Source organism: Sardina pilchardus, chromosome 19 (genome assembly GCF_963854185.1).
Source record: "Sardina pilchardus chromosome 19, fSarPil1.1, whole genome shotgun sequence".
NCBI classification, from domain to species: domain Eukaryota; kingdom Metazoa; phylum Chordata; class Actinopteri; order Clupeiformes; family Clupeidae; genus Sardina; species Sardina pilchardus.
The window spans coordinates 12117623-12140084 of NC_085012.1; the positions used below are offsets into that span (position 1 = coordinate 12117623).

General features: G+C 40.1%; 2 protein-coding genes across 7 annotated transcripts in view; one reads left to right on the forward strand and one right to left on the reverse strand.

Moving 5' to 3' along the window:
• The window catches only part of elovl2 (ELOVL fatty acid elongase 2), a 10810-nt gene extending 7917 nt beyond the window's left edge, over window positions 1-2893 (forward strand). Inside the window, exons 5-8 of the mRNA XM_062520828.1 lie at window positions 1-63; window positions 412-536; window positions 920-1054; window positions 2081-2893. The exon at window positions 1-63 is cut by the window's left edge and continues 109 nt beyond it. Of these exons, the coding sequence (XP_062376812.1) occupies window positions 1-63; window positions 412-536; window positions 920-1054; window positions 2081-2203 (446 nt within the window). The 3' untranslated portion in view covers window positions 2204-2893. The remainder of the gene's footprint in view (window positions 64-411; window positions 537-919; window positions 1055-2080) is intronic.
• Window positions 2815-21105, reverse strand: sycp2l (synaptonemal complex protein 2-like). Of its 6 annotated transcripts, XM_062520819.1 has the most exons (34): window positions 20844-21105; window positions 20561-20680; window positions 20320-20439; window positions 20071-20169; window positions 19799-19823; window positions 19592-19677; window positions 19048-19136; window positions 18343-18377; window positions 18094-18236; window positions 17822-17874; window positions 16450-16495; window positions 15981-16073; window positions 15623-15683; window positions 15325-15479; window positions 14332-14395; window positions 14126-14159; window positions 13843-13870; window positions 13709-13737; window positions 13513-13573; window positions 13060-13164; window positions 12777-12826; window positions 12494-12545; window positions 12126-12264; window positions 11315-11361; window positions 10483-10582; window positions 10097-10164; window positions 9917-9977; window positions 9719-9811; window positions 8355-8458; window positions 7761-7855; window positions 6989-7088; window positions 5260-5318; window positions 4807-4864; window positions 2815-3469 (listed from the first exon to the last, which is right to left on the reverse strand). In XM_062520819.1, exons 1-34 carry the CDS (start codon window positions 20847-20849, stop codon window positions 3440-3442), a joined length of 2508 nt encoding a protein of 835 aa, XP_062376803.1. In that variant the 5' UTR covers window positions 20850-21105; the 3' UTR covers window positions 2815-3439. The 6 variants fall into 6 exon arrangements, with proteins under 6 accessions (XP_062376803.1, XP_062376802.1, XP_062376801.1 ...); XM_062520818.1 differs by lacking the exon at window positions 20844-21105 and having other exon boundaries at window positions 15325-15476; window positions 20561-20832; XM_062520817.1 differs by lacking the exon at window positions 20844-21105 and having other exon boundaries at window positions 20561-20832.
• Between the last annotated feature and the right edge of the window lie 1357 nt (window positions 21106-22462).

Below are 22462 nucleotides of genomic sequence, written 5' to 3' on the forward strand. Positions count from 1 at the left end.
ACCACCATGCCTCCATGTTCAACATCTGGTGGTGTGTACTCAACTGGATCCCCTGTGGACAAAGTAAGACCAGCAAGCGATTTTACTGTGTTTACTTAATTGGCTGTCAATTAAGTGCGCTGCATATTTTGTAGTTGTATGACACTCAAAGCCTGTACGTGACTAACATCTTTAACTTTTTCCATTACTAAATTTTTTTTTACATTTTACAGTAAAAACAATGGAATTCTAATGTTCGTATCAAGTGGGATTTAAACATGTATGTTTTTCACTGCATAACGTGAATGTCAACAATCACCCATGACTAAGTTGAACCGAATCTATCTAACAGAAGGAGTTCCTAGTAATAGCAGATAATTACTGTCAACAAAATGCTGCCAAATGTACTTACTCTGTATAATCTGTCTGAAGGTTTCTTTGGGCCGACCTTGAACAGTTTCATCCACGTGCTGATGTACTCTTACTACGGCCTGTCCACTTACCCCTCCATGCACAAATACCTGTGGTGGAAACGCTACCTGACACAGGCCCAGCTGGTTAGTCCGCCATTTTGGCTCAGTCTTCACAGTTGCTCTGGCTTTGTGTTGTGAGATGTTGTAACCTTTAATTCCCATTGATTGTTCCACCAGTAGGAAACAAACAAAGAAAATATAATAATGTTGCTGAACTTTGAAATCAGTACAGAGTTTGTGCTCATGTTATGTTTACCACTGTTCTTTAATGTGTTGTTTCATTCATTGCATGATTGTTTCATTGAACACATTACTAATGCAGTTGTTTTATTTTAATCACACAAAGGCCACACTTAACGTGTGATCTGTGTTTTGTTATGTAGCTTGTAATCTTTAGTAATTTTGTTCATTTATATTCCAAAGTCACTGAGTAAGTAAGCATGCTGTCTGTCTGATTGCCATTTCAGATTCAGTTTTTCCTGACCATCAGTCACACACTGAGTGCGGTCATCGTGCCATGTGGCTTCCCGACCGGCTGCTTACTCTTTCAGACGAGCTACATGGTCACACTCGTCATTCTCTTCATCAACTTCTACGTCCAGGTAAAAGGACTTAAACTTCAACCATTAGGCTGAAAAGAGACTTTATGTTATATCATTTATTTTACATTTTGATTATGCCGTGAGAGCGTAACATAGGACAATCTGTAAATTGATATTATCGTAAATCTAATCTTGAAATGTTAGATTTGTACCCGTACGAAATACAACATGCTACACAGGTTTCTTCAATATGATATGCAGTACCCTGTCCATGTCATTACAATGTCAAAAGAGCATTTTAATAGAACATGAAATGAGCTGAAGGGATTGCCATGGTTTTGAGGTGCTGTGAGGGTTTCAAGTTGTCTTGACCACAGTCACACTCCTCTCACTTGCATTGCATAACACAATGACCACAAGTGGTACAATGATATATTTCAAAAGAACCACCCCAGCGCTAGCTGATTTGCATACAAATGTCAGTGAAAATCTAGACAGCATAAAGCACAGGTATCTTTTAGCAATATGTCAAAATGTAGTTTTTTTCATATTGTGCTGCTATTTATAGGTCGTTTTTGAACGTTTTAAACAAATCAGATCCACACAGCAGCTTTTTAAGATGTCAGATTTGGAAATGACATTCATGAATGTGTTTTCCATGGACTCAAAACAGTGCCATAAAGTGTGGCAATGGACGCTGATGAGTCAGAGAGGGACTTAATGTAGAGAAGAAAAAGCCACAAAACATTCATTCCATTCATGTGCTGGGTTAGAACGTAATGACATGTACAGTAAGGCCCTTCTCAACGTCTCTCCTCAGTCCACGGTCTTCAGGCTCGTTCCCACTGATCTATGAAGAATGATGGGGCGGCAACAACGGGGTAGTCTATCCCGTGTTCTTTATAGATCAGTGGGAACAAGCCGGAGGATCGAGGATCAAGGATCGACGTTGAGAAGAGCCTGTAGTCTTGTAACCAGTAAGCCACTTCCTCTCAGACAAATTGGCCAGGGGGAGGAGCAGAATGCTCAGTCCCTTATTCAGTCGTCCCATGGGGTTCATTTCTCAAATGAGCCGTTTTATTCCAGACGTACAGGAACAGGACACCCAGGGATGTGGGAAAGCGGAACGACGCTGACGTCAACTCTCATCATCTAAACGGCCATTTTGCCTACGTCAACGGGACCACGACAAAGCAAAAAGTCAAGTGACCTTTCCTCGGGGTCAGATGATTGTATCAAACCTAAATATGCTGAGAAGGTAGAACAAAAGCAGGGATTATCATTTTTTGATTGTTTGTTTTTGGCACTTTGATTTTCTTTCTTTATTTTATAACTTTTTTCAAGGTTTTTATTAGTCAACGTGACTCATATTGAATGCATGGGAAAGGTGCTTTCCCTTCCTTCAGGAGATGAATCCCATTGACATTGTGAGAAATTTAATGGCAGAACATTACTACTATATCCACTGCTGTACACCTTGTGTTAGTGTAGACACTTAGTCATGGAGGAAGCAGAAATACTATTTTTTATGAATAAAATGATACTACTGGTTACATACAAGGAATATTAGCCAAGCCATGTATTAACTCCTCATAGAACATGAAGTGAATATTACATTACAACAATAAACATTTTAGTCATCATTCAACTAAAGTTGCCTTAGACACACAACAGGATCCCTCCATCTGATAATGGCAGATGATTTTACAATGTTTTTGAATGTCTTAGTTTTCAGCTGTGACAATATGAATATATCTTGTAACAAGAATTCTTTTAACATTTTACAGAATCTCTTCACTGTGTTTTGTAGATTTTTATTATGAGTCAACAAATTGAATATAAAGAACGTCATATGTTCTCACTAAGACACAGCTAAATAAAGTAAATTGAGCAAAAATATTCAAACAGACTGCTGGTTGTTTCAGAATGGTTTTCCCTGGAATGTTTTATTCCTATACTTGATTTATTATTATTATTAAAAAAAAAATTCAAATTATTTAAACAAATAGCCTTTGTCCACACTAGGCCACTTACTTTCCATACCGTTTGTGGGTAATAATGTGCCTAGAATTGGCATACCGCACTACCACATCATTAAGTACAAAATTATATACCTCAGCCAAATGAACTAATAAAAGTGGTGTTTAATCCTAACATGACTGGGTGCAGGATCTTCAAGAGATGTAAGCTATACAAAAGGATAAAGGTATCTGCACACCAATATATACTGTAGCTCCCAGTGAAATGTATTGTCAAGCAACGTTTCAAACCACTGGCACTTCCTCAGGCTTATCCCAGCTAACACATGCACACATACACACACACACACGCACGCACGCATACACGTTCACACTTAAAAAACAAACAAAAAGCTTACCAAGGTTATTAGCATTGTATGTTTTAATGTGAACATGTTATGGGCCATTGTAGCATGAGATGAGTGTGCTACTCCATGGCAGCATCCTCCTCTTCAGCCTGTAGTGAAACAGACAAGATTTAAATGTCAGAAGTCACATGGTGTTCCACTGTACCCGAGCACATACAGTCACACAAGGAAACTGTGTACAATGATATTTTCAAAGTGGATACCGCTGGAATATTTAGGCATTTAGCAGGTCACAGTGGGTGCACTGCACAAAAAGGTGTGTGTTCACATTTTTATTTTTGCATGTTTATGTGCTACAGCCCCTCTCTTTCAGTCTTCTCTCTAAAGCCTTTGGTTAGTCAATATCATTGATTGACGGTCCATAATTTCAAGCACTTGCCCAAGAGAATCTCTTTTGTTTCCATAGCAGCAGGCCAAGGCTCACAGTGTTTCATGGTGGTTTGAGAAATTATGTCTTGGTCAGTGTATGTACAGTATGTATGCATGTATGTGTGTATGTGTGTATGTGTGTGTGTGTGTGTGTATCCATTCCCCCATTACTACAGTTTCTGGGTAATTCTGAGGACCCAGCTGACTTGGGGCAATTTGTACGAAAAGCCTTCACTTTTCTGCAGACCCCATTCCAGAGAACACATAGTGAAATGGCTCTGAAGATATAAAGGTGATAGTTGAAAGTTGAGTATTTGAGCATGATGTGATTGTACAGACAATGTTACATACATCTTAAGAAATTATGAAACATCATTCTCTCACTGTGCACCTTGCTTCTTCTACTAAAATGCTTTGCATTGCTGAGCTGGCTCATATCGTGTCCTTGGGGTGCTCCTGTGCCCTCAACAGTACATTTTGGGCAGCCTAATGCTTGTGGCGATGTCTGGAATTGATTTCAGCTAATTTTTCAGCCTCGACTTGGCCAGCTTCACTCGTGTTGACACTTCTTTGGTCTGTGTATTGTCAGACACCAGTATTGGATTTCAAGGACAAACGCAAAGCCAACCGTGAGGAACCAGAAAACCATATCTAGTTTGTCTGGGCACAGATAAGCGCCGATAAACACATGAAATAGAAACACTGAACAAACACTAAACAAACTGGTAATTGTAAAGGGCATTCTAACATAATTGCTCCAAGGGAAGGTTATGTTACATCTAAGTTACATTTATGACATATGTATAATGAAAATCTAACAAAATACTTTAGATTCTTGTAAATGTAAATTCTTACTCATTCAAAAGGTCCCTTCCAATGGCAAGATACAATATAACCTCTAAAAGCATATGCGTCTGTGAAATATACAAATAATAACCAAACATTTTATAATTGTTATCTACTTTCAAAGTAAGTGGTTGACAAGTTAAACATTCACCATAGTCGAGTATTTGAATAGGAGATTTTGTTTCAGTTCGAGTGAGATAACACAACGTACTTGTTTAGACGAGGCGTGCGGAGTTGTGTTACCTCTGCAGAGCTCTAAGGAGTCCAGTCTAGCGCCGTGGAGGAGAAAGCCAAACAGAGTGTTAGTGTTTGCAGAGTCGCAGTTGTTTGCAATAGCCAACAGACTAGCAGCAATCGGCTGAAGAAAGACAAGCACTACTTGTGCTGCAGCCAGTAACTGAGCTACTGTATACCTCTATACATTTATGGATTCTGTAGGCACACACACACACACACACACACACACGGCATTGCACACTGTACCATGGAAACATGCTATTTTTTCTTTGCCACTCCAATAATGAGGTAAAGACAAGGACATTAGAAATCGCACACTGTACCATGGAAACATGCTATTTTTTCCTTGCCACTCCAATAATGAGGTAAAGACAAGGACATGAGAAATCTCTTAAAATGGCTCTAAGGTTGAATAAGAGTGCACTACCTGCTTTGTTGACGTTTACAAAAGGATCTCACGGCCTGGTACTCAGTCCTCCAGAAGGTCTGCAATAAGAATTCACCAAGCATTGGATTTAGTCTGTTTGGGCAAGAGCAGCATCTGATCAGTGCACATGGAGAGTGTGTGCATACATCAACATTAACACTATTCTCCATTTCTTTACAAAAAACATTAACTAGATTACCTGAGCAAGCTTTGTCATTAGTTCATTAGCACTTAAGAGGTCACAATCAACTCCGATGTGAAGTTTTCAGAAGACACTACCTTGATTGGTCTCATCAGCAACAACAATGAGACGGCCTATAAGGAGGAGGTCAAGCACCTACTGTTACTGTAAGATCATGGTACTGTACATCGACAACAATCTTGCTCTCAACACAAAGAAGACCAAAGAACTCATTGTTGTCTTCAGGATCCTGGTGAACCTCTACCACTGCACCATGGAGACTAGCATCCTCACCAACTGTGTCACAGAATGGTATGGCAACTGCTCTGCCTCAGACCGGAAAGCACAGAGGATGGTGAAAACTGTGCATCACACCGGTATCTCACTGCCCTTCATCAAGGTCATTAAGGTCGTCCAGGGTAAACGAAGACCGTTCCTTCCCCAACCACAGCAGACTGTTCACCCAAGTGCCCCTGAGAAGGCGTGACCGGTTTCTCAGAACCCAAACCAGAAGGTTCAGCGGAAGCTTCTTCCCTGCGGCAGTCGCACTACTGAACTCTAGCTCTGCACCCCGGTGACTCATTTTGCACTTAGACGCAAACTGCATTTCGTTGGTTCTGTAGTTATACTCTGCACAGTGACAAAGTTGAATTTAATCTAATCTAATCGGATGATACATCACTATCCTCCAAAAAGCTGTAAGACGTGAACACATTTCATGACTAAATGTCTACCCTTGGACAAAAGATTCATCCAGTTTAATCATTATTGAACAGTAGGACATCTTATTAGATCCCACTGAGGGAAGGACCTATTTTACTTCATTTTGAAAAGGACAGTGTGCTCTCTTCCTACTCTTGGAGTTACTGTTGTCTCTTACTGAAGTGCAGGAGACGAGCAGGCATTTTACTGTGGCTTTGAAGAGGCCTAGCAATTAGATAAGCAAAACCACAAGCAGAGAGGGTTAAAGTGGAGGATCTCTGCCTCAAACTGCGGGCCTAACAAGCCTGTATTTTCCTATCACTGACCACAGTGACACCATCCAGTCCTGTCCTAATCACCAGATTGTCCTACCAGGCAGGGGAATCATCAACATATTCAGTCATTTAAAAAAGGGCACAGTCATTCTGAAATCATGCAATGTCTTCTATTGTAATTTGCTGGTGTGCCCACGTACAGTATGCGCTGACAGCTTGAAGTGCTCTGTATGCAAATCAGATCGAGAAGCATCAGAACACAGCTGACTCATATATAACCAAGTCCAACAAAGCTAGGTTTCTATTTCAACATCAGGCACCAGAAAACTGTTTGAATTGTTGCACCAATGTATCGTCCCACCCCACCCCACCCCACAACATCTTACCCCACCCTATCACAACCTAATGTAGTGCACCAAGTACAGGCTGTGTGCAACCAATCTGATCTGAGAAGGCAGAGGATCACATCCTCCACAAGCAGGTACAGTAAGCCGTGTTGGACAAAGTAAAGCAAAGAAAAGCATCATGTGAATATAGTAAACAGTTATGCCCAGGTGATGGTGAGGCAGACCATGGTCTCCTGCTCGATGTTCCTGAGCGAACGACAATCCTGCTCCAGACGCCCAAGCTGCTCCACAACCACTTCCTCAAACTTCTCCAGCAGTTGCAGCCTGGACATGAGCGGTCACACACACACACACACACACACACACACACACACACACACACACACACACATACATTTCAACAATAGATACTACATAAATATGATTTAGCCAACTGAAGCAAACATATTTCATATACAGCAGTAGCTGATAGAATTCCCATTAAGGCAATATATGCATTACCTTTTCCTAGAATTGCTCATGTTTTGCATAGATATAGTTGAAAGTGCAGAACGGTATAAAGAAATGTCATCAAACCTCGATGCCCTTGCGGTGTAGGAAACTGCACTAACTGCATTGTCCAAAATGCTGGATCACATATTCTGGATAAAAAACCTTGAGTGGCCCTAATTTAATGCTATGGTGGTGACTCATCATTTCAACACACTGTCACAGGGGAGCTACACCAGGCGCGTAACTGAAGCGTTCCGTTAGCGACACGTAAAATCCATTTTAGAAGATGGGTCTATTTTTTTCGAATGTACGTGCCACTGTTGCGTCTGGTGTAGCTACTTCCATTGATTATAGTGATTATCAACTGCTGCAACATACGCTTCGCGAACGGAACGCTTCAGTTACACGCCTGGTGTAGCTCCCCTGTCAGATGACAGGCCATGTTTGGCCAAATGCAGAATACTAATAAGGGCGGATAATACATTGCAAAGGGTTTGTTCTCACCGCTGAGTTTGCACGGTTTTCAGAAGCGTCACCACCTGGTTCTGACAATCAGACAGTGACTGTAGAGATCTTGTCTCTATTTTCTGATATTTTGCCTGTGGCAGAGGAAAGCAAATGTGATGCACAGTGATTGAAAATGAATTATTAAGGATGATTCTACCCACTATATGTAGGCTCCTCAATTGAGACACTGAAGAGGTGACACAAAACAGGGTAGCTCTATCCAAACAATATTTACACTGTTTACTTTATACAATATTTACACTACAGTTTGGCAAGCAGTAGTAGAAACATAGCAGATTACTCCAACTCCACGTGGTGTGTTCATGTTTGTGTGTGTGTGTGTGTGTGTGTGTGTGTGTGTGAAACATAGCAGATAACTCCAACTCTACAAGAGAATCATAGAAATGACAGTGAAAGAATAATGAGGCCATTAGTCTCACTTTATAAGCTCAATGGTCAATATGGCCCCATTAGTCTTACTTATAAACCACACATTCAGAAGAACCACAGTCCTTTGGGAGCGTGCATTCTCAGTACACATTATATATGTGTGTGTGTGTGTGTGTGTGTGTGTTTAGGGCAAAGCATTACAAAGACGTGGTCCAGCAGCTGAGATTTGAAGCTTCGGAAAGCAGAGATCACATCAGGACCCATGATATCTGCCTCAGAGTCCTCCTCATCTGCCATTACAGGGTCTACACAATAAATCATTTAAAAAGAAAATAATAATAAAAAAGCGTTAAGTCAAAAAGGGATGAATTTTAAGGTGTTTCATGAAATCTCTCTTGAGAACAGTCTCTAAATACTACAGTATGTGCTCAACAAATGGAGATAACCTGCTGTATCACCCCGTCTAAAGTCTACCTTGCACTGACAGACTTCGACAAGATTTGGGAAAGATTATTGAAAGATTGTAGTCTTTTAACTAATGCCCCTCATTCAAGCTTTACTCAAAAGACAATCTTTCAAGAATCTTTCCCAAATCTTGTCAAAGTCGAGGCTTAACTTTTTTTTTTTAAAAAACAATCAATTTAACAAAATATCCTTCTGCAACCTCTACTACTTGGTCAGTGCAGTGGTGACTTATAACAAACCACAAGGCATCTCAGGATGTTGTCCCAGAGTAAACCCGTGGACCCAGAGGACCCAGGGTGCACTAGCGAGTGTTACACCAGTGGCCCTGTTTGGGAGAGCGCAATAAAAGGACGCTCTTGCCAGCCTGGCACCATGCCCAGGTGGCAAGGCTGTTGGGAAACTCAAAAGGGAACGGTGGGGTGATCCTCTCTCAAGACAAAGCCACGCTTAGGCCATTCAGCTGATTGCTGGCCGGGGTCAACGGAACACAGGCCATGTCACATTCTCTGGCAAAGGACATGCGCTCAACACATGAATGATGTTGGCTCTTCATAGATATGATGTCTCCATTTGTGCATGGCAAAAGGTATGTCATGAGGGGTTTGGATTAGGGAACAATAATTTATATTTTGGTGCTTTTATTCATCAGTAAAGGAGGTTCATTTTGGTATATTTAACAATAATGGAGGATTGTTGAGACTTGATTCAGTTGAACTCATTCACAGAGCTAGATCTCTCCCCACACAGTGGAACATAGCAACGTGTTTCTGGATGTAACCAACCATGATGGGTGAGCCTGGAACTTCCCATTATTTCATGTCATGAATTAATGGAAACAATACATATATATATATATATATATATATATATATATATATATATATATATACATATATATATAATATATATACAAAAAAGATGATCAGATGTCAGATATCTGCATGCAGTGCAAAGGTTTCTCACTATGTAGACATTGTCATGGTTTTGTCACGCCCACACACACAAACAGGATAGAAAGCAACTCAAATGTAATTTTCTCTCTGGCTCAGCACTCTGCATGCCTTGGACCGTTACATTGGTGTGCAAATTCCAGAACATACCTGCTGCGCCCTCTTGTGGATGGGAGTGGAATAGGCCTCTGGGCTGCAGGCTTACTCCTGCGGCCTGCTCTCCCCTCTGTGTCACAGAAGGCTCTGGACATAGAGAATACTTGGGCATTACATCTCCCATATGGTTTGTGGATTACAGAAAACACTTCCCTACAACTTTACTGACTTTAAACTTCACACAAAACAAACCTGGACTCTTGAGGGGCCTTTTCCTTGATTGAAATGATGATTCTTGAGCAGGGGCACTTTCCTAAGGACATCAAAGTTAAATTGTTCTTATACGACTTCAAACTAGACAAAGTACAAGCCCGTCAGCACCAGATACATTTTAGTGTATGAACAAATTAAGTTTTCATCACAAAAGAGCACCTTATCGGGCAGGTCACAGGGCAGAGTTTCAGGTATGGTGTCGTCAAGGAACGATGGCTCCAGATATCCTAAGGAGGAGGACCACAATAGTTGATGCATGAACATATAAAAAGCTCCTATTATTCCTGTAGTCATTGTCTCAAGGCCGGCGCCCACCGGACACGTACTGCACGCGGCGCGCCGCAACAATAAACAAATTAGAACTCCATTGTTTTCAATGGAGCAAAGCCCACTAGAAACCTCTGCCGCGCAGCAGCCGCACAGAGATAGAAAACTATTCTAAAATCCTGCGCGTCAAGCCCAGACCGCTGAACACCGCTGAACAGCGTGTCCGGTGGGCGCTGCGGCTTCAGTCTTCAGTCTTCTCTGAGATGGAGAAACTTTACCCGAGTCGGCCATCGTGTCTGTCTGGCTCTTCTCACATTCAGAGATTTCAGGAATGACTGGTTGATTGGCAGCTGATGTCTTTTGGATTGATGACAAAGCCTGTGAAAGAGCACCACAAGCGGCCTAAAGATTGGACAGGAGATTTACGACCACAAGCGTTTATTCTTCACATCATGAATATCACAGTAGGCTGAAAATCTACCAAGATCATCTGATACATTGGTTGGCTATTTGTCCTTGCATCATAATAGAGAAGACTGTGCCAAGAACTAGTGCAGACAATAACAGTATTATTCCCAAAATAATGTTTAATCTGCTGCCAGTCATTGTGTATAATAACCAAACAGAGCCAGATCAAACAGTTGACTGATAATAAATACCTCATTGATCTCAAACTAAATGTACTGTAGGCATAATCATGTTAAGCTGCTTTTAAAGATCATACCTGATGCATGCTTACCATGCTCTTCCCCCTCTTCCCTCCTCTGCCTCCCTCCTCCCTCTCCACCTCCCTCCTCTCTTCTCCCCTCCTCTACCTTTCTATCACTTTCTCCTCCTGCCACATTTGGACTATTGTTTCAAATGTCCACACTCCTGTCCTCCAGTACTAGTATACTGTATGCAGATGCAGTGGTGCTTAATAGCAAAGGTCTCCTCTGCATTGCGGCCTATATCTTATTCTACTGCTGTAAGTAGTACCGTGGGATAAAAGCACCAGCCAAATGAACAAATCCAAAAGTGAGATTAGTTTATTAAACACATTCTCATTGTTCTAGCTATGTTTGAGATGCTTCATGGTCCTGACAGAGTCACAGCTGAGACGTCCCTTACCTTAGCATGGTCTTCCTCTCCACTGCTGGGGGATGATAGAGGTAGGACTAGAGCGAGAAGAGAGCAAAATCACCTTTAAAAGGGTGGGTTTTGAACATTCTAACACAAGATTCCATTCCGCAACAATTCAAGGTTCTGAAATTCTATGTAGAATTCAATGAATCCAGATATTCTTTACAATGTTATTTTCCAACATTCCTGTCACACCGGTGTGACGGTACACTCTTAAGGGCACTCTCTGTGCAGGTATCTAAAAGCCAGGGATGTCTATTTATAGCGCAGTTCATACATGAAGGCAATTCCGTGTGCTTCACACCATCAGAGAATAGCAAGCAGTCTTAAATAAAAAGCATGGCGGCCAAAGATAAAATAAAAAGAAGTTAGGAGAATAGGTTAAAGATGAAAAGATAAAAAGTTATTAAGCAGATCAAGTTATAAAAAGAAAGGCATTTTTAAATTCCATAAAACACAAGGCAGAGTCAGTTAAAATGGTTAAGAAAGGTAAGGAAATCAAATGAAATATAAAAATGCAACAATAAAATATAAAAGACAGAAGAAAACATAATTAAAATAGTGAGTGTAGTGAATTTAGAAAGAACTTAACAGAGACTGTAGACTGTAAAGTGAAAATAAGTCCATGATGACATGGCTGAAGTCTTTGAGAGTAGAATAATTTACTCAAACATTGTATTCATGAACTGGTGGTTTAACTGGTGAACCTGATCAGACATATTCAATGACTGGTGGTCTTCATATAAACGTCACAGGAGGATGCACCATTATCGAAGAAGAAAAGACTGACTGTAGTTACCCCTCAGTCGACCTTTGACCTTTGGTTTCTTCCTGGTGTAGGTGTGTGAGGGTGTGCTGATGTGGCAGGGGCTGAGCTTGTCCGTGGCAATGCTGTTCCCCTCTAGGTCAGACCAGTTGTGTAGACCTTCCCCTCTGGTCTACACAACACAACACATTTTACATAATCTTACTGGATTAAACAAGTAAAGACATGACATGGAAGGCAGGTATTTGTTTTGTAAACATAACACTGGATACAATACTTGTATTTAGGCTCTGTTTCATCCACCAAATATCCAGATTTTTTCCAAATGTAACAGACAAACAACGTCACAAAGTGTATCTGCAATTCACATTGGTTCAGTCCTATGGAGAATTCCTGTTTACCTTCTGAGGAACTTTCTTTGCAGCTGTGTTTCCCGAGACAGTCGGATGAGACCTGCAAATAATAGGAGGACTTTTATCCAGTGAACAGTGTTTATGTGCTGTCAGTCACCAAAGACTGTTTGCATGTACTGTAGTGTGAGGCAGGCTCAGTCCTGGGTTGAGCAGTATACTGTACGTACTGTATCTGGTGAAAGTGTATGAATATTTAAGGCGGCTAAGAGATTAATATAAGAAATGGTAAATCAGAACTTTTTCTAAACCATGTGGTGAAATGTGGTCATACCCATTTGTGGAGGCGGGCTTGCTGATAAATCTTGTTCTTGCCCTCATTACCTGGATAACAAATAAACAAACACACAAAGAGAAAAAAACAGATAGCGATCGTAGCAAAAAAATGCTGCTTGACAACATAAATGCTTAACTGGATATTTGGGGGTTACTGGAATTTACTATTGAAAAGAGCAAATATTGGCTAAAGTTTGTGGTGACATTGCAGTGTCTTGATTCCCTCTCCCACCAAATCAGTTGGCTAGTGGCAAAAAACCCAGCTCCATGAAGACACTGACCTTATAAATCTTCAAAGCAGTCCAGAATGAGACATGGTCTGGCTTTGTGACCTGTAAGCGCTTTGATAAGCGTCTTGTGGGTTCAAGATTGTGTTTTACTTCAACCTAAGATAGTTTGGTTAATGTGTTAAGGGCACATCTACTGAGCAAGCTGAATTGCTTTCCACAAGAACAGAAGTATAACAAGACACTTGTCTTATGATCAGTTTGTTCCCTGCTACTGAAAGAGAAAGACTTAGAAAGAAGAAAAAGACAGACTGGGGACCATGACAAACACTGAAACACACAGACTGACAGTCAGTGGAGAAAGAAGGCCGAGAGACACTTTCTTGATATGACAGACAGACAGAGACAGATACAGTATAACTTAAGAATGAAAGAAAGAAAGGATGAAAAAGATAGAAAGACAGACAGAGGGAAGAGGTGATATTATGAAGTATACGTCAATCCAACCTCTGTGTCAGAGTCATTGCGCATCAGGAAGACATCTTGTGCGGGGGTGCTGTCCTCTTCTCTGGACAATGGAAATAAAATGACAGAACGACACATCAATCTGGCGAACACACATGCATGACAAGATACTGGGGAGTAGAAGCCTACTTTAAAGCTACTTCTCATTGTTGCTATGGAGATTTCAATCATCACTCACTGTTGTATGGACTCAGCTGCCTGGCTCGTCTACTCAAAGAGAAGTGATTCACAAAGAGAGAGAGTCTTAATGGTAAAATGACACAATTCGTTAACCTGTGTGTAATGAGGGAAAACATTTTAAATGTTCTCTACCTCTGTGTCTTCGTTCGGCATCTGTGGACTAAAAGGGCGAAAGATTAGTTTTCATGGTTCATCAATGCAGGTCTATGTCATGTGATTCCATGGATAATTACAACATGGCATTTGAACATCAACTGTAATTTCCCAACTATTAACAAAGGTTTATACATTCATTTTGCAAAACTTCTTTAGCTTTGAAGTTAACACAAGGAAGCGGTTATTATGGTATTAATATGATTTAGGCTTTTTAACTTGCAAATGGCAGCAAATGCATAAGAAACAATGGTATGTTTACCTTGGAGACTCCTCAGTTACTGCACCAGGAGGTTCTGTATATGACAAAAATATAAAAAATATTATAAAAAATATTTAGTTTTAATTTTATTTTTTATTTATTTTTTTATATTAAAATAATTATTATAAAAAATATTTAACATAGGCAATTTATGGGCATGGAGAGCACACGACACCATGAATGTGATTGGGCAGAAATCTACACACCTGACAAGGAGTCCTCAGTGTAGGTAGCCAGAGGGGCACTTATTTGCCTTTCTGGTACAGAGCCCTTAAATAATTTAACAATATTGCACAAGCTCCTTATACAGTCCATATAAATACATATTACTGTATACACATTAGATACATCTTATATTTATTCAGTAATTTTGATGGATTAACAGTGTTTCAATAAACCAAATAGAATGCATCTACCATGAGGTACATATTTGTGAGTGTAACATGTTTTGGTGCATTCAGATCGAGCTCTTTGCAATATGATGCATGAACCATGAAACCAAGCAATAATGCAACTCCTTTCTACAAAATATGGAGGAGAATGCAGGAAAGCATGTGTGCACAAATGATGCATTCTGTTGCCATGCATTCTATACAGGGTCTCCACTCTAACAGGGGAGCTACACCAGGCGTGTAACTGAAGCATTTCTATTTTTTTTTTTTCAAACGTACGCCCCACTGTCTCGTCTGGTGTAGCTACTTCCATTGATTATAGTGATTATTAACTACTGCAGCATATGCGTCACGAGTGGAACGCTTCAGTTACACGCCTTGTGTAGCTCTCCTGTAAGTTCCATGACCTCTTCCTGATTTTCCTTTATTAATTCCTAGGACGTACTATATGACGAATGGTACAATATACCAATACATTTTTCCAGAGTATCCGCATAGCGTGTAAGAATTTTTCTCATTTTAGAGCAAGAGACGAATAAAAGGGCATTGAATAAACAAAGTTGGGCAACTCAAGCTTGCAGTAAAGCTTACAGATATGCACCAGTCCTTCGTGGAAAGATTTGTATTTTGGTAGGTACATTTCAGACTGCTACAACAAAATTCTCTGACATTCCATGCCCCAAAAATGACAAAATTTCCTGACATTCCATGTCTGGAATAGACTTTCCAAAATTCCATGATATTCCAGAAATTCTATGACCCGTTGGAAACCCTATCTGTTTATGATTTGTCACATGTTTTACGCACCTTGGGCTGTGGTATATCCCCAAAGACTTTCTGTAAGACAGATGCAATATCAAGGCATGGCGAGAAGTACATATACACAGTCTCGCCTGAAAGTTTTCCATAGGGGAAAACAGGACTGGTGGTCCTGATAGTCAGCAGGAGTTTGTCAGTCACTGCTGAGAGTGAGAGTGAGAGTGAGAGAGGAGGGAGAATGGGTGAGAGAGAGAGAGAGTAAATATTGGCATGAAAATACAAAATGGCAACCCTAGTGGCATTTGATTGATCGGGACCAAGAAAGCACACACAGTAAGGCACTCACTTGACAATTCATAGGATTGAACAGATGTCCTCATCAAGCAGATAGACCCCCAGAGAGAGTTCTAGAACACATAGCACATACAGCACACGTTAAGCTGTTCTCATGTACTTGCAGTACTATACTTCTCAAAGCCAAGACACCAGTCACAGAGTAGATCCAAGACATCTACTGGAGTTAACAAAGTGCTCTTAAAGTTGGGGCTTTAATAAGACAAGAGTGTGACAATAAAATGTCAAGGGCTTAGACAAGGGAAAAACAGAATTATAATCAATTGAAAATAAAAATACTTAATCAATTATAAGAGACTTATATAAGAGATTGATTTCAGAAATGAAGATGACCTTACAGAAGACCTTACCTCTGGGTCATCCACAGAGAGGGTGATGCAGGATGAACCTACGTTGAAATCGACCCAGAACTCCTTGAGGTGTGCATCATCAGGCTTGTAAAGCTTATCAGAACATAAGGCCAGTACACATTAGGATGGGGGAAATGCAGATAAAGAATAGAATATATGCTTTTTTGATCCCGTGAGAGAAATTCAGTTCTCTGCATTTAACCCAATTTAACCGAATTAGTGAACACACAGCACACAGTGAACACACAGTGAGGTGAATCACACAACCCGGAGCAGTGAGCTGCCTGCCCAACCAGCGGCGCTTGGGGAGCAGTGAGGGGTTAGGTGCCTTGCTCAAGGGCACTTCAGCCGTGGACTGGTCGGTGACCAAACCGGCAACCCTCAGGTTACAAGCCCGAAGCCCTAACCAGTAGGCCACGGGCCGGCTGCCCCTATGGATCTAAAACCCACTGTGCTCTTCAACACTCACCTCAGTAGGGCCAAGAAACACTCTTGAGCAGGGAAATGTGAAAACTCTGGACAAAATAACAGATTTGGGTCAGCCCTGCAGGAACAGTAATAATAATAATAATAATAATAAATATAGCTGCAAGCAGCAATGTGGGGGCCAAGCAGGCAGGACAAAAAGGCCAGAGTTGCCACAGTAACTCAATGCTGTTACGTCAGGTATGTAGTTTTAAGCAGTCACAAGAATTTTGATGTCAAACAACCCAAGATTGGCCGAGATGCGAGCTCACTTCCTGTTTGGCGGCTTCACTGCCCATTTCAATTGGCTGTTGCGGGCGAACGGTTTAAGACATTGTTGCGAAAATCAAGGCCTATATTAGACTCGGGCTGAAGATCATCTGTGTGAAGTTTCGTGCAGATCGGATACATTTTGTGACCTGTGGAAATGTTTAAGGGGTTTTGATTAAATCCAATATGGCGGCCGAATCAAATATGATGATGTCACAAATTGAGCTGCGTCAGCCTAAGGACCTCCAACAGTATAACCCGGCACCAGTAGCAAGTTTAAATTCCAAACACATCAACAGGTACAGGCCAAAATGCCTTTTTGCTAATTGCACCGCCCCCTAGAGGTCAAAGGTCACCAATTTTCTTGAGCCTCCCCCTGATGGGGTCCTGAGTATATATACTAAGTTTGGTTTTGATGCGTGCAAGGGTTGCTGAGATATGAGCCCACTTCCTGTTTGGCGGCTTCGCCGCGAGTTTCGATTGGCTGTTATGGGCCAACGGTTAAAGTTCCGAAGACGAAAAGCCCGAGCTGAATTAGTCTTGGTCTCAAGATGCTCTGTGGCAAATTTGGTGAAAATCAGAGAAACATTGTGACCTCCAATACATTTTAAGTGTTTTTGATAAAATCCAAAATGGCGGAAAATCCATCATGGCGGAAAATGACGTCACAGGGTGCGTTGAACTCGAGCTGGTCCAAGGATTCCATAGATACCTGATTTTTGAAAATTGGCCCAAGGGATCAAAAGTTACGTGCGTGAACGCACGTCCAAATTTGACCTGTTGGTGGCGCTAGAGGGCTTGAGCTGCCGGCGTGAAACTTGGTCACAGTTATCATCAGACTGTCCCCAATCAGTGTGCCAAATTTCACAACTTTTGACCAGTTGGTTCTATGGGTTGCCATTGACTTCAATGCACAGAGGAATAATAATAATAGTTAATAATAATAAGAAAACTAACAAACACAATGGGGTCCTCGCAGCTTCGCTGCTTGGCCCCCAATAATAATAATAATAAATAACAATATATATTTAGATATATGTTATATTTAGAAGAATATTATTAACGATAAATAAACGATATTACAGCAAAATTGTATTGTGACATACCTTCTGTCATCTCCAAATGAGAGATTCACTTCATTTAGAAATATCCGGCAATCCTTTAATAAAAAAGCAAACGGGTCACTACAAGCTAGAGCAAATCATGACCACTTTAATTAAAAGGTAGAAAGAAATGATTGCACTCTGATTACATTTTTTTCTAGTCCATGTGCATTAGAACCAAAAAGATTTCTGAGGAAAAGACTGGGGGTGAAAAGGTGGCCACTTTAATGAAAATAAATCTTTGATTGTTTATAAAGCACATATTAGGAACCTACTGTTTCGAACTCTGCGTATTTGATAGCGATAAACGAGGACGCCAGTTCTTTGTCACCAAACCACTTGTGAGCAATGTCTTCCCTTGTCCTCTTTATGGTCATGCGTGACAGCGCCTCGGTCACAGCCACCTGAAACTCATAATCTGTAGGAGTGTGAATGGCACTACAGGACATCAAATATAAATATAAAATATGCAGTCTAGGTTTTAGGTCAACTGTGATGTATTAAAAAATAAAAAAAACATTTACCTCCACCTTTCAACAGAGCATTGGCAAAGTCTTCCCTGAAATAAAGATGAAGCATTCATGAAATCATGAAGACATCCTAAAAATGTGTCCAACAACACTATGAGTCGGACAACACAAATGCAAAAAAAGGCTTTTATAACATAATATTGCCAAAGAAAGTCATACAGAATCCAGGCTAGCAAGGCATTATCCAAAGCCAGCTGCATGTTGGTGTTTGTAAGGCTTTGTAGTATAACAATTGCCAGTTTTCAACCAAAATGCCATAACCCTGCTGAGTGAGTAAGCTGGGCTGAGTAGGCAAGTGCTTCTCAGTCTGACAGTGCAGCAACCTTGACACAAGAGGGCAATGTTCTGCCACTACATTTGGAGATGAGGAGGTTTGAGAGGGTAAACTTTCCCCTCCTTATTTACAGTATTCATCATAGTACAGAGATGAGCTAGATGGCAGGTCATTCTAGATTCTTGTCTTATAGCAAACCCACAACTAGGTAAAAGGTCTCTAGGTGAAATTCAAACCTGAGGTGAAATTTACCTAGGTGAAATATAAACTAAAAAAACATGTCTGTTTCTTTCCATAATTACAGCAGGACAAAGTTCCACCACATATTCTCTATAATGCCAGTATGTTAAAAAACAAACAAACAAAAAAACCAGACAAGTTGATACAAATGCTGGGATTTAGAAGGGGCATTAAAAAAAACTCACAGGAGCTGAGAAAGAGAAGAGCATTGACAAATATCTCGCCGGTCATCCTTGGATATCCCATCCACCATGGAGTTAATTGTCTGAATGGCCTAGAAAGAGGGCAGAGGAAAACCTTTACAATCGACGCAACCATCCCCACCGAGTTTGTTATGTGTAGCATTATATTATCATAAGCACCAAATCTCTACATCCATTGGGTGCTGTGGTCCTCCATCACTGCAGTATCAAGGTATTCTGCTTCTACAGACATCTTTTCTAATCGATCAATCAGAATTGATTGTTCAATAGATACATTCGAGAGGAGATTGTGTAGAGTGTTCTGTATGATATACCCATTGGAAATATTCTCTGAATAACAGTCTAGGCTATGAAAAATCTTGACGCGTTTAAAATAGATAATACTAAAAGTTTTTTTTTTTTCAGCCCAGGCATGTAAGGTACAGAAAATATAAAAGTTATTCTATGTGAAAACTGAAAAAAAGAGCATTGTTTTTTGTTATTGCTATGACTTTATCAGTCAAGTGTCTATGGTCTTTGATCCTACATCAAGGCGAAGTTTGTAGCTTGCCCTCTCATCTGCCACAAGAGCCCCAAAACGCAGAATAAGAAGAGTCCTGATTGTAGCTTTGCCTGCAGAAATCACAAACAGATCCATTTTCACATATTTACCAGAATAGCAAATAACTAAAATTAACTGAAATTAACCAAAAAAACAGACAGATAAATATGTAAATAAATAAATGCATACAACCTTCAATTATGCCATGAGACAGTTTCTGGGGAAAGTGGATAAAGGTTAATTCACTAAATTGCTCAAAAAGAAACATTACTATTATAACCTTAAATCCTCAACAGAATTACAATACCTCATATTCATTTTCCTATCATTGTTTTAAAAGTATGTCTCCACAGTGTAAGTGGAGTTGCTATCATTTCAGTCAATAGATTTGTATTTATTTAGTATTTGCCCAGGTGAACACATTACAGTATTTCTAATAGACTGTAAGAGCTGTAACTACCTACCACAGCAATATCATAGAAAGCCTCTAGGAAAATCATCTGCTCTGGAGTTGCCTCGTCACATAGGGTTATTTGCTCCACTGTCCTCTCATACCAAGTGAGCATGTGGGTAAACGCAGACAACAGGTAGGAACGTTTAAGAAACGTGATTGTAGAGGCCAGGGGAGGCAATAGGAACAGTCATTCAAGCACCATTGATTCAGAACAAATCTGAGAAGCAATTTGAATATTATCACAAGTTGACAGGATACTCATCATTACAACAAGACCTTGTTGAACAAGTGAATGAAAGCAATCCGGGTCTTGCTCCATTACTTTTTCAATGGCTTTGAGAATCAGGATGACGTTTTTAAATAGATTTCTATCCAGTTCCTGAAATCGAGTTTATAAGCACATTAAATTGACAGGTAACTTAGTCTATTCTTTTGTGATTGAAATGAAGTTAGTATGTGGGTTACGTTACTGACATCATTAATGTGTAACCTAGGCCTACCTTAATGACGACTTTCTCCAGTCGATCTGCGAATGATTTGAAAAGTTTCTCCGTGGCAAATACTTCAATGACTGTTTGGACATTATTTTTGGCGAAAGCCTGTTGGAGATTGTTCTCGAACTGTGAGAGAAACATGACAGAAGTCACGCTGGCGCTTTGGTGACATAAAAATAACTTGTTATACTTCATTCAATTAAGGTTAGGATTAAGTTATTCTTTGTTCAGTAATCTTGCCTAGAATTTAACACTACACAGATTTGAAATGAATTAAAATAGACCATACACTCATTTTTACTGAACGGTGGAACGTCTCGCGGCGTCCTAATTAGCTCTACCAGCTGACAGGTGCAGCTTCTCATTAGGATGGTTCAGTTAACGAGGGATGCCTGATTTCTTCCTCACATAGCCTATCATTCATTTTTTATAACAGAAAGTTGTGAAAGTTCATAACAAGTGCTATTTCCCCGTTATCTTGTGTGTGTTTTATAGCATATTGTGCTATTAAAAATTAGTAGTCAAAATGTGGATTTGGCAAAAGTTAAATTGCAGTCTATAAAGCAGCCTGCCACCATACATTTGGCCATTCAGATTTTGACATAATCGCCCGCGCGACACACCTCTCGACGCCACCATAGTGCTAAATCTAGCCAAAACAACATGGTGATGCTCTCTGTTCATCTTAATCTACACACCGTTTTCTTTCAATGTTCTTCAAAATTAACAAATGTTGTAGAACGTCTGATATTGCAATTCTTAATTGAATTAGGCTCCAGGATATAAAAAAAATGAGTTTTATTGACTAGATATTTAACATGTGATGTTCCTTTAATGCGCAATTTAACGTGAGACCACTTTTTTGGTCTTGTTTATGGTTACACCCAGGGTGTTTGTATATTAAATGCGTCAGCAATCGTGTCCTTTACCAAATGAAAGGCTGACACACTCGGGCGTTTATTGTATAAACACTTGTGTAGATACAATCTGCATTTCCAATAAGACATGATGATTAGAATATGTAGATGAAACTGTGCGGGGTAAATATAGGCTACAACTAGAATCAATCATATTAATAAAACGGAATTGGAAATTGATTGTGATTAGTTGGTAGGCCTAATATATTTTTATCGCTTCTCGCAAGGTCTGGAGCGCCTGTGTTTTTGGTAACGTAAATTGAGGATTTCTGATTTCTAGCAATTGAGATGAGAAGGAAACATGACATACTTTAAGAAGATACTGTCCAGACGGCATTATTAAATTAGACCTATTAGGGGTAGGGTTAGGGTACGACTATTTACTTTACAACGAATAACCATGTGGAAATAATTAATTTGCGTAAATGTCTGCCTACAGTTTCTGATACTATCCAAAAATTCTATATCAATTTCTGTAATCCTATTTCCAAATAGGAAAGCAAAATTCTGTTCGAATTGGTTGTTTTGCATGATAGGCTAAGTCTTGTTTGTTTTGTTCACGAGAAATGGCGTTTTCATGTCAGCAGTCCATCGAGGCTTTGCGTTTACATATAACAAGTACTGACCTCAGATGGATCACCTTACATAGACTATAGTCTTGCAACTTGACAGTCGGTCTCTCTGCCGTTAAGATCCCATCATCTTTCTTTCATCAAGAGGTTGCATAAATTTCGCTGACGCATACATAATAAGACTCGAAATTCCAAACCATCAGGTTTGGATATCACTGTAGCCTACATGTTATTGCCTTAGTGAAATTGCACAGCACACGGAAAACAGCAATATGAAAATAGGTCTAATACATACTTAATATCAGACCTAAAATAATAGACCTTATAGACCTTAGTTATAGCTATAGGACTATTCAAATGTGTATTTGTTCGTTAGATCAGTTGTAGCTTACAGAGAAAATCGTTTTGTGGCCTACAGA

What these genes read in the sequence shown, in the direction of transcription:
- sycp2l (XM_062520817.1), bottom strand. Translation starts at nt 20,749, where the DNA reads ATGAAGTATAACAAGTTATTTTTATGTCACCAAAGCGCCAGCGTGACT. An exon ending in CTTTCTATGATATTGCTGTG is followed by an intron (nt 19,824 to 20,070) that starts GTAGGTAGTTAC and finishes CACTTTCCCCAG; the next exon opens with AAACTGTCTCATGGCATAAT. An exon ending in TCAATCCTATGAATTGTCAA is followed by an intron (nt 15,480 to 15,622) that starts GTGAGTGCCTTA and finishes TCTCACTCTCAG; the next exon opens with CAGTGACTGACAAACTCCTG.